Here is a 12,874-nt window from a genome sequence, read left to right as displayed (position 1 = left end):
TTCTGGGGCTTAATGCTTAAGGAACAGGTTTCCAGGGCCAGGCCACAAGACCCAGGTGTGATCCTACAGGTTCCTTCAAGGTTCTGCCACTAGGGGGCCAAGAACCACCCGTGAGCAGACCTGGTGATCTGATTGTCTCCATTTCTCCATACAGCCTCCAAGCAGCCTCCAGTCATCCTCCCAGCCCAGTGAAGACCTCATGCTGCTGGCAGCAGAGCAGACCAATGACCCTTTGTTGAAATTCTCAGAAACGTGCAAGCTCACAGCAGCCAGGTGGGTACTCTATGCAGTCAGCTCCAGCATCCTCTCCTGCAGCATAGATTTCTGGGGTCAGAGACTGTCTCAACCTATCTCAGTTCCTTCTTTTTATTCTAGACAAACATGGACATTACTTTCTCCCTCAACTTTACTGTAAGCCAGTCCTTGAAAACAGGGTCTATGATTGATTGATCTGAGTATCTCCCTTGACAAAGCCCAGTGTTTTCATATGGTGGAGGCTCAACAAAAGGAACAAGGGATGAGTAAATTAATTCAGAGGAGTATAACTATGTTAATAAGCGAGGCTTGTGGAATTAGATATTGACTATCTCCAATTCCAACTCATAGGAGTCCCTTGAAAAAGACAATCCGTAATTCTCTTTACCTACTTCTCCTGTAAAATGGACAGAATAGACAGCAATCCAAAGGGGAGACTGCCACTGGCTCCAAGGTTTTACTAGTTTACAAAGCCACTGTATTAGATTCTTTCTATAACAAGTGAAAGAAACCAGTCTCCCAGATCCACCCGTTTTTAACATTTTGCCACATTTGTTCTATCATCCATTTATCTATCTATCTATCTATCTATCTGTCTATCTATCTATCTTTCTATCATCTATCCAATAAATCCATTTTCTGAACATGTATATTTCATGTTTCTTGAACACATACATACTTCCATGTACATTTCATGAGAATAAGGATATTCACTTATGTAACCTTAAGTCCAGTTTTTCTCATGGCCCAATAATGTCCCTTTGAGTCTTTTCTCCTCCTTTGCTAGATCCTATCCAGAATCATGGATTGCATTTAATTGTCATTATCTCCTTAGTTGCTCTTTTTTTAAAAAAATAATTGTGGGAACATATATACAACATAAACTTTCCCATCCCAACCACTCCCAAGAATATCATTCAATGGAATTAATCACATTCACAATATTGTGCTTCCCTTACCACCTTCCTTTACTAAAACTTTCTCATCTCCCCAAACAGAAACCCTACAATCATTATGCATTAATTCCCCATTGCCCTTGCCTCCCACCTTGAAAACCTGTACTTTAATTTATATCTCTACAAGCTTGCATAGTCTCTGATATTTCCTTTGTAGCTATTGTGGGGCTTACATTTAACATCCTAAATCTGTAACAATCTCGTTTACTTTGATACCAACTTAAATTCAATAATATACACAAACTGTGTTCCTATACCTCTCCAACTCCCCCCCCCCCACCTTTATGTAGCTCTTGTCACAAATTACATGTTTATACATTATGAGTCCAAAAATGCTGATTATTTATCTTTACATTTTATGCACTTGTCTTTTAGATCCTATAGGATGTAAAAAGTGAAGTTACAAACCAAAAATACAATACTGGCCTTCACATGTACCCATGTTTCTCCCCTCACCCGAAATCGTTATTTCTTCATGCAGCTTCTCTCTTGTAGCTTTCAGAATTCTTTTATCTTTGGCATTCAACATTCTTATTATAATATGCCATGTTGTGGGTCTATTTGGGTTTATCGTGGTTGAAGTTCATTGAGTGTCTTGGATGTTTATATTCATGTCTTTTGTTATATTTGGAAAGTTTTAAGCCATTATTTCTTGGAATATTCTCTCTGCCCCTTTCTCTCTTCTCCTTTTGGAATTCCCACAATGCATATATTGGTACACTTGATGGTATCCCAGGTTCCTCAGGCTTTATTCACTTTTCTTCATCCTTTCTTCTTTCTGCTCCTCAGATGGGATGATTCAATTGTCTTATCTTCACGTTCATTGATTCTTTCTTCTGCCAGTTCCACTCAGCTGTTGAACCCTCTAGGGAATTTTTATTTTATTGTGGTCTTCAGCTCTGTTTGGTTCTTTTTCATAATTTCTATCATTGTTGATACCCTCTTTGTATTCACCTGTTATTTTCCTGATTTCCTTCAGCCTTCAGTTCTTTGTTCATGGGGTTTTTGTTTTTTGTTTTTGTTTTTATAGCTCTTTGAGCTTATTTAGGACCATTTTAAAAAGTCTTTGTCTGGTATGTCCTGGGTGCATCATGGATGGTTTCTAATGCTTTAATCATCTCCTTAGCCTGGGCTGAAGCTTCTTGTTTCTTTGTATGTTTCATAATCTTTTGTTGCAACCTGGATATTTTTGTATTTTACTATGTTATCATTGGAATTTAGACTTGGAGGCATCTTTTCCTTAAGCTAGGATTATGACAGATCTCTCCTTAAATGCCAGGAGCTGACAAAAAAAGGGGGGTGGGAGGAAGAGAATACATTTTCTGGTCTTTGCAGATTGGTCTGTCCCCAGTGCTCTCCTTGAGGGCTTATCCATACAGTGAGTTTAGAGGATAGCTCCAGGCCAAAGCATAGGGCTTCCTTGATCCTTTCTGTGCATGAGTTTTGTCTTGGGCATGTGTGTGTAGCCACAGGAGTTCCTCGTTTACACAGATATGACTATCCCCTCTTCCCTTGGAAACAGTTTCCTTATGGTCTGGGGCACTGCACTGTAGGTCCTACAGCCAATAATCTCTTGCCCCAGACAGTACAACTTGTCTGCTCTCCCACAGCATTCTGTAGGAGACCTCTGTGAGCTGCCTTCTATATGCAGGTCAAGTTATTGGATGTCAAGTCCCTCGGGCTACCACACACCAATTGGGCCAGGTATACGTGCTCCCAGCATATGCGCAAGGATTACCCTGCTTTCTCCAGAATCAAGACCAGTGATCCACACTGGAAGCACAAGCTGGTTCTGTGCCAAGCCAGTGAGGGATAGGAGTGGGGTCAGCTAGGGTGACACTCCCCCTATTACTGCAGTCCTTTAACTTTTTTTTTTTTTTTTTTTGAGCTTTGAGAAAGATATTTCTGCCAGTTTTTGCTGATCATTCAAAGCTTCTGTGGGGGTTTGGAGCCCTGAAGTGTCTCACTCCACCATCTTGATTGGGACCTGGGCCTTTCCCAATGCTTTTATGGCCTTGCTCTGGGGCAGGGGGCTCAGTGTGTCAAAAATTGGTTTCTGGTCCTCTACTTTGAGAATTTGTATTTTGATCCATCGTCTCATTATAGTAGACAGCATTTATTCCCTCTTGGTGTCTTGTAGAAAGTTCAATTTTATAGCCTTTATATCAATTAAACCAAAATTGAGGTTGAAGAGCAAAGCTGACTGCAGATCTAACTAGGATCTAGGAGTTTTAGAGGTCATCCAAACTCTGTCTCTCTCCCTTCCCTCTGCTGTTCTTCAGGTTGGCTTCATTCTCAGGTAGGGTTTTCCTACATGGTAGCAATGGTGGTAATTGGGAGTTCTAGGCTTGTTTTCTGCCAGTGTAGCAACCACAGTAGTAAGGGTGCCTTTCCTCAAAAGTGCCAACAAAAATCCAAGAGAGGAAGTTTATTGGCTTAGCTTGATCTGTATAGCTGCTCCTGAACTAATTGGTGGGAACCAGGTGATGGCATCCTTCCGTTGGCCAGGCTTGGGTCATGTGCTGACTTCAAGGTCCTAAGGGAGAGATTATCCTCATTCAGCTCCAGGGAATGGTCCTGAGGAAGAGTGTCTCCCCAAGGGAAAATTAGGATGCTATTACCAAAAGAACGGAGAAGGGACTTGGGGCAAGCAAAAACATGAGCTAAACAACACAACCACTGTATTTAATTTTCTAACTCTATGGGGCTTTTTGTTTGTTTGTAGTTTTTTGCTGTTGTTTATTTATAACTTGTGATTGGTATTATGCCAGTTCTTTGAAAATAGCTGACAGTTAACTTGGTAGCCTATTTATATTGTTAATTCCAGTTTGATGAGTGTTTGAAAAAAAAGTTTATTCTCTAATAATTGAAACATAATTCTAATAGGTCTATAAGTTGTGTCAATTGTGTTTCAAATTTTGTATTTCTGTGTTTTTGTTTATTTTATCCACCAACAACTAAGAAAGGTATGTGAAAACCTCTCTCATAATTATGGCTTTGTCAGTTTTTCTTTGTAGTTCTATTTTTGCTTTATTTATTTTAAGACTCTGTTTTATTAGTCTTAACATTAAAATTGTAATATTTTCCTGATAACTTGTTCCTTTCATCATTGACCTTCTTTTTCCTAATTTTTTGCTCTAAAATGTTTTTGTCTGGTAATAATGTAATTAATAGAGGTCTTTTTTGTTTTACTCATCTGACCATACACTGGATAAAGGGGCTATCAGTCACAAGGTTTTTTCAATCACACAGTCATAAGATAAAAGCTATATAGTAACACAATCATTATCAAAGATCAAGGCTACTGGGTAACAGTTCAACAACTTCAGGCATTTCCTTTTGGCTATAATAATACAACTACAAACCAAAAAATATCTATATAATAATTCAGTAGTCATATCATTTGTTAAATCCTAACTTCTCAATTACAACTCCTCCCTCTCATTTGATCATTCTGTCAATCTTCAGGGATTTCTAGGCAATAATCATTCTTAATTTCTTCATGCTGAAAAAGGGTGTTGACATTATGGGGTAGAAGAATTAAACTGGTTGATGTTCTTGGAGAGACTGGTACCTCTAGGTTTCAGAGCTTATCTGGCATAGGAACAATCTGGAGGATTTAAGTTTCTGGAAAAAAAAAAAAAAACTTAATAAGTAAAACTTTTATAAGAGTCTTAGATGGAGCCCAGGGTATTCTTTAGGGTTTTCAGGAATACTGTTGTTTAGAGCTTGGCATATTGTGGCAGTTTGCAATATCTAACTGAAGCTTTCATAAGAGTAACCTCCAAAATGACTTCTTGACTCTATTTGAAATCTCTTAGCCACTAAACCTTCTGTTGTTTCATTTCTTTTCCCCCTTTTGGTCAACAAGGCACTGTCTCCCATGATCTCAGGGTCAGGCTCATCCAGGAGTCATGTCCCACATTGCCAGTGAGACTTACACCCCTGGAAGTCATTTCCCATGTAGGGGGGAGGGTAGTAAGTTTATTTTCAGAGTTTATCTTGGAGAGAGAGAGGCCACATTTGAGCAACAAAAGAGGTTCTCTGGGGGTGACTCTTAGGCTTAGGCTTAGCTCCACCATTACAGAAATAAATTCCATAAGGGCTTGGCTTACTGAATTGGGAGTCCCTAATGCTTGAGAGAATACAGGTATTCCCAGTGAGGGAAGTTTAATAGTTCACATTTTTTCTCCAGTCCCTCAAGGGACATTGCAAATACATTTTTATTTTCTGCCCAAATTACTCTGGAATGTATCAAGGTATTACATTAACCTGTACAAACTAACAAGATCTCATTCGCTATTCTTGTTTCCATGTAATTAGGTTGTTTAAATAAACTGACCAGAGAGGGTGTGCTGGTTTGAAACTGTAATGGACCCCAGAAGAGCCATGAACTTTTAATCCAGTCTTATTGGGTGGAACCTTTTGATTGAGTGTTTCCATGGAGATGTGACTCACCCAACTGTGGGTGAGACCTCTGATTAGATCATTTTCATGGAGGTGTCACCCCACCCATTCTGGGTGGGTCTTAATTAGATCACTGGAGTCTTTTAAAAGAGCTCATGGAAATAAGGAGCTCAGAGAAGTTGAGAGAGATATTTTGGAGAGAAGCTAAGATATGTACTCCAGGGTTTGCCCCGGGAGAAGCTGAGAGCTGACACAAGCCCTGACACTTGGAGATGCTTGGAGATGCAGAAGGAAAGATGTTTGGAGATGCTACGCTAAGAGATGAAGCCCAGAGTTTACCCTAGAGAAGCTAAGAGAGGACCCCCAGACACTGAGAGAAAATGACCCAGAGAAGTTAAGAGACAGAAGCCCAAAGACATTTTGGAGAAAGCCATTTTGAAATGCAACCCAGGAGCAAAGGACCTGCAGACATCAGCCACATGGCTTCCTAGCTGACAGAGGTGTTCTGGATGCCACTGGCCTTCCTTCAGTGAAGGAGTATGCTCTTGTTGATGCCTTAGTTTGGACACTTTTTATGGCCTTAGAACTGTAATTATAACTTAATAAATCTCCTTTATAAAAGCCAATCCATTTCTGGTATTTTGCATAACAGCAGCTTTAGCAAACAGAACACAGGGTAAGTTAGATAGTGTGTGTGCCAGTTTGGATGTATTATGTCCCCCAAAACACCAGTATCTTTGATGCAGTCTTGTGTGGGCAGATGTATTAGTGTTGATTAGATTGCAATTCTTTGATTGAGTGTTTCCATGGAAATGTGACCCACACAACTGTAGGTGATAACTCTGATTAGATAATTTCCATGGAGGTGTGGCCCCACCCATTCAGCATGGGCCATGATTAGTTTAGCAGGGCACTATATAAGCTCGGACAGAAGGAGCAAGCTTGCTACAGCCAAGAGGGACACTTTGAAGAATGCTCAGGAGCTGAGAGCGGGAGCTGCAGCTGACAGAGACATTTTGGAGACACCTTTTGAAGGCAGACTTTTGCTCCAGAGAAGCTAAGAGAGGACCAATGCCCCAAGAGCAACTGAGAGTGACATTTTGGAGGAGCTGCAGCTTATAGAGACATTTTGGAGAACACAACCCAGGAGCAAGCAGATGCCTAGAGAGGAACATTGTGGGAGAAAGCCATTTTGAAACCAGAGCTCCAGAGCAGATGCCAGCCACGTTCCTTCCAAGCTAATAGAGGTTTTCCAGATGCCAATGGCCATCCTTCAGTGAAGTTACCCTATTGTTGATGCCTTACCTTGGACACTTTATGGCCTTCAGACTGTAACTTTGTAAGCAAATCAACCTCCTTTTTAAAAGCCAATCCATTTCAGGTATTTTGCATAATGGCGGCATTAGCAAACCAGAACAGTGTGCTATAGAGAATTTAAATTTTGGACAAAATAAACATCTCTTCCTTTGGTCTCACACAGAAGTTGAAGTTTTAAAATACAGACAATATCATCCTTTACCCTATATTCTGATTTACTTTATTCCTAACCAGATCAGCTTCATTCATATCTAAAGAGATCTTTTTAGCTTTATTTTGGCAAGACCTATATTTCATGGAGTCTGAAATGCCATCAATTGTTAAGATGTAATTTTATGTGCCACTAAGAAAGAGAAAACACTCCTATTCAACTATGATGCAATGCTTTCTCATCACTTGAAAGTTTTATTTTGAAATAATAAAAAGAGCTCATGTTTAGACATGGGTTTTTTAAAAATAAGCCTTGTTTACACATAAAGAGAAAAATATAAGCAAGTCTGTGTATGCGCTGGCAATGACAGCTACATCTCAACTGTAGTTTGGCTGACAGCAATTGTTAGAAGCCATCAAGTGTTAGACGCATTCAGTTTCAGTGATGATAAGAATATGAAAAGATGTACATCTTAGACTTGATAAAATATGGCATTTGCCTAGTATCTTATTTTCCATGCTTTGAACCTGTCAACATTTTTGTTCCCCTATATTTTAGGTGTGTCTTTAGTAAACAGCATATAGCTAATTTTTTTCTAATCTGACTATCTCTATTCTTTAACTGATGGGCTTAGTTCATTTATATTCAATATAATAATTGATCTATTCCAATTTATTTCTACCATCTTATTATACTTTCTAGAAACTGTAACTTTTCTATGTTTTTTAAACTTCCTTTTCTGCCTTCTTTCTCCCTCATACATATATTTGGAAGTCGGTATTCTATTTATCTCCTTTTAGTAGTTGCTCTTAAATTTTTTTTTTTAATTTTTTTCATTTTTATTGAGATTGTTCAGATACCATACAATTATCCAAAGATCCAAAGTGTACAATCACTTGCCCCTGGGTACCCTCATACAGCTGTGCATCCATCACACTTAATTTTTGTTCAATTTTTAGAAACTTTTCATTACTCTAGACAAGAAATAAAGTGAAAGATGAAAAAAGAAAAAAAGAAAAGGAAACTCTAATCCTCCCCTATCCCTAACCAACCCCCCTCAATTGTTGACTTGTAGTATTGGTATAGTATATTTGTTACTGTTTATGAAAAAATGTTGAAATACTACTAACTGTAGTATATAGTTTGTAATAGTTATATAGTTTTTCCCTATATGCCCCTCTATTATTAACTTGTGATTCTATTGTCATACATTTGTTCTGGTTCATGGAAGTGATTTCTAGTATTTGTACAGTTGATCATGGACATTGCCCACCATAGGATTCAGTTTTATACATTCCCATCTTTTGACCTCCAACTTTCCTTCTGGTGATATATATGACTCTGAGCTTCCCCTTTCCACCTCATTCACACACCATTCGGCGCTGTTAGTTATTCTCACATCTTACTACCAACACCCCTGTTCATTTCCAAACATTTAAGTTCATCCTAATTGAACATTCTGCTCATACTGAGCAACCACTCCCCATTCTTAAGCCTCGTCCTATATCTTGGTACCTTATATTTCATGTCTATGAGTTTACATATTATAATTAGTTCCTATCAGTGAGACCCTGAATTGTCCTAATGTGTCTGGCTTATTTCAGTCAGTATATTGCCCTCGAGGTTTTGTCATCAACCCATTTTTTTTTAAATATGTTTTTGTTCACTCACCATACATTCCATCCCAAGTAAATAATCGATGGTTTTCTGCATGGTCATACATTTATGTGTTCACCACCTTCACTACTATCTATATAAGAGCATCTACATTTCTTCCACGAGGCAGGAGGGAGAGTCAAAGAAGGTAGAGAGGCAAAAGAAAGAGGAAAAAAAATGACAGCTAGGAAGCAGCAAAAGGAAAAATAACCTTAAATCAGAGTAGAATAAAGAATCAGACAATACCACCAATGTCAAGTGTCTAGCACGCCTCCCCTATCCCCCCCTCTTATCTGCATTCACTTTGGTATATCACCTTTGTTACATTAAAGGAAGCATAATACAATGATTCTATTAGTTACAGTCTCTAGTTTATGATGATTGCATCCCTCCCCCAATGCCTCCCCATTTTTAACACCTTGCAAGGTTGACATTTGCTTGTTCTCCATCGTAAAAGAACATATTTGTACATTTTATCACAATTGTTGAATACTCTAGATTTCACCAAGTTACACAGTCCCAGTCTGTATCTTTCCTCCTTTCTTCTGGTGTCTCACATGCTCCCCACCTTCCTCTCTCAACCGTATTCATAGTTACCTTTGTTCAGTGTACTTACATTGTTGTGCTACCATCTCCCAAAATTGTGTTCCAAACCACGCACTCCTGTCTTCTATCACCCTGTAGTGCTCCCTTTAGTATTTCCTGTAGGACAGGTATCTTGTTCACAAAGTCTCTCATTGTCTGTTTGTCAGAAAATATTTTGAGATCTCCCTCATATTTGAAGGACAGCTTTGCTGGATACAGGATTCTTGGTTGGTGGTTTTTCTCTTTCAGTATCTTAAATATATCACACCACTTCCTTCTTGCCTCCATGGTTTCTGCTGAGAGCTCCGCACATAGTCTTATTAAGCTTCCTTTGTATATAATGGATTGCTTTTCTCTTGCTGCTTTCAGGATTCTCTCTTTGTCTTTGACATTTAATAATCTGATTATTAAGTGTCTTGGCATAGGCCTATTCATATCTCTTCTGTTTGGAGTACACTGCGCTTCTTGGATCTGTAATTTTATGTCTTTCATAAGAGATGGGAAATTTTCATTAATTATTTCCTCTATTATTGCTTCTGCCCCCTTTCCCTTTTCTTCTCCTTCCGGGACACCAATGATACGTACATTATTGTACTTTGTTTCATCCTTGAGTTCCTGGAGACGTTGCTCATATTTTTTCATTCTTTTCTCCATCTGCTCCTTTGCGTGTAGGCTTTCAGGTGTTTTGTTCTCCAGTTCCTGAGTGTTTTCTTCTGCCTCTTGAGATCTGCTGTTGTATGTTTCCATTGTGTCTTTCGTCTCTTGTGTTGTGCCTTTCATTTCCATAGATTCTACTAGTTGTTTTTTTGAACTTTTGATTTCTGCCGTATACATGCTCAGTGCTTCCTTTACAGCCTCTATCTCGTTTGCAATATCTTCTCTAAACTTTTTTAATTTATTTAGCATTAGTTGTTTAAATTCCTGTATCTCAGTTGAAGTGTACGTTTGTTCCTTTGACTGGGCCATAACTTTGTTTTTCTTAGTGTAGGTTGTAATTTTCTGTTGTCTAGGCATGGTTTCCTTGGTTATCCAAATCAGGTTTTCCCAGACCAGAACAGGCTCAGGTCCCAGAGGGAAGAAATATTCAATATCTGGTTTTCCTGAGGGTGTGTCTTAGAAAATTGCTCCACCCTTTGATGCCTCAGGTCCCTGTGCTTTTCTGCCCAGCAGGTGACGCTTGTTAGCCTATAATTCTTGACTGGTATGAGGAGGTATGGCCGTGTTCCCCCAGGCTCTGGGGTCTGGTTCTGAATGGAAAGGGCCCCACCCCTTTCCTCTTAGAGAAGACAGACCCCTCAGGTGGAGGTCATTAGCATTTCAGTGGTCTCGCTCTCTGCTTGTGCTGTCTCCACCCTTCCCAGAGTCACAGCCCTGGAAACTGAAAATGACTGGGGCTTTCTCCACTGAGCCGAAAAAGAAACAGATAGTCCCCTTCAGACCCGGTGCAAGGCAACCCTCCGGCTCTCCCAGATCAGTCGTCACCCAAAGCCTCTGTCTGTTTTTTGGGGATGCGTACCTGTAGTGAGCAGTTCACACTCGCTACTTAAAACCCCAGTTGGAGCTCAGCTGAGCTATATTCGCTTGCTGGGAGAGAGCTTCTCTCTGGCACCACAAGGCTTTGCAGCTCGGGCTATGGGAGAGGGGGTCTCACAACTTGGATCCGCAGGTTTTACTTACAGATTTTATGCTGTGATCTCGGGCATTCCTCCCAATTGAGGTTAGTGTATGATGAGTGGATGGTCTCGTTTGTCCCCCTGCAGTTATTCTGGATTATTTACTAGTTGTTTCTGGTTTTTTGTAGTTGTTCCAGGGGGACTACTTAGCTTCCACTCCTCTCTATGCCGCCATCTTGCCCGAGTCCCACATGCCTAGACTCTTGATTCCTGTCATCTGTGCTCTTAAAATTTTATGTTATTTGATTAAGTAAACTTTTACTTAAAATATACATGCAGAAAATATATAACACAATTCATTGCAGCTCAATAAATTTTTAAAACATGAACACACCTATGTAACCATTACTTAGATGAAGATGCCAAAAGTTGACAGCATCTTAGAAGCCTCTTTTGTGCCTCTTCATAGTTATTACCCATTTCCTTTGATGTGATCACTATTCTGACTTCTATCACCATAGATTAGTTTTGCCTGGTTTTGAACTTCGTGTCAATAGAAACATACATTAAGTACATATTTGTGTTTGGCTTCTTTCATTCATTATTATATTTATGAGATTCATCCATGTTGTATCAATAGTAGTTATTTTTCATTGCTGTGTAATATTCCATTTTGTACATATCTATCTGCCATTACTAAAATGAACAAGACACCAGGTAAATATAACAATTCTATTTTAAGACTAATAATATATAAGACTTAAAATCCATACAGCGAAAGTAGAATTACAAGAAAAGGGGACAAATCCATAATCATGAGTGAGAATTTTCAACACAGTTTTTTCTTTGTTATTGGTAGATAAAGCAGAAAAATAAGAATAGGCGAAATTTGAACAACATAATTGACAAGCTCAATCTTGTAGATGGAAATAGATCCTACACCCAACAGAGAATACAACACACTTACACACACACTCATATTCAGTCACACACACATACATATGTAATTTTTTTATTTTGCATATATAAATACTCATGAAAACAAATTAACTATGTTTTAGGCCACCAAGCAAGTGTCAACTAATTTCAGACAACTGGTATAATACAGACCACATTTTCTTATCTAATGCAATCAAGTTATAAATCAACATCCACAGAAAAAAAATTAGAATCAAATAAAAATTCCACATATTTAAAAACTAAATACAGTGAGTATAGTAGACAAACTTATCTGTTCTATTGTTGATGGTTATTTGTTTTTTTCTCCCAGTTTTGGATATTCTTTTTTCCAAAGTTGTTTAAATTTACATTCCCACTAGAACTTAGTATTGTTAGTCTTTTTCATTTGGCTAACTTCCTGAGTATGTAGTAGTATCTCATTGTGGTTTTAATTTGCATTTCCCTAATGGATAATAATGTTGAATACCTTTTCATAAGCATATTAGCCAGGTTGATATCCTCATCTATAAAGGATTTGTTCAAGTCTTTAGCCCATTTTTTCCCTGTTGGGTTGTTTGGCTTTTTCTTATTGATTTTTAGGAGTTCTTTATATGTTCTGTATATGAGTGCTTTGTCAGATACACGTTCTGCAAATATGTTTTCCTACTTTGTAGCTTGTCTTTTCACTCTAAATCAGTATCTTTTGATGACCAGAAGTTCCTAATTTTAACGTAGTCTGATTTGTTAATCTTTCCTTAATTGTTAGGAATCTTTCCTACTCCCAGGTCACGAAAATTTTCTCCTTGTGTTGTTATTTTTGCCATTTAGATCCACAATCCATCTGTAACTGGTATTTATATACAGTATGGGTTAATGTTCAAGGTTCATTTTTTTTCCATGTGGATTTCTAATTGACCCATCACCATTTATTCAGAAGATTGTCCTTTCCCTACTGCTTTGTTATATATCGAGTATTCATATATGCATGGGTCTTT

General features: G+C 38.5%; 1 protein-coding gene across 2 annotated transcripts in view; it reads left to right on the top strand.

Moving 5' to 3' along the window:
- Window positions 1–12,874, top strand: part of FAM71F2 (family with sequence similarity 71 member F2) — a 48,501-nt gene that overhangs the window by 14,229 nt on the left and 21,398 nt on the right. For both annotated transcript variants that reach the window (XM_037836225.1, XM_037836226.1), the window contains one exon: window positions 155–273. In XM_037836225.1, coding sequence (XP_037692153.1) covers window positions 155–273 — 119 coding nt within the window. The remainder of the gene's footprint in view (window positions 1–154; window positions 274–12,874) is intronic.

Source organism: Choloepus didactylus, chromosome 5, assembly GCF_015220235.1.
Source record: "Choloepus didactylus isolate mChoDid1 chromosome 5, mChoDid1.pri, whole genome shotgun sequence".
Taxonomy (NCBI): domain Eukaryota; kingdom Metazoa; phylum Chordata; class Mammalia; order Pilosa; family Megalonychidae; genus Choloepus; species Choloepus didactylus.
The sequence above is the reverse complement of the archived record's forward strand: the minus strand, read 5'-3'. Positions and strand labels throughout refer to the sequence as shown.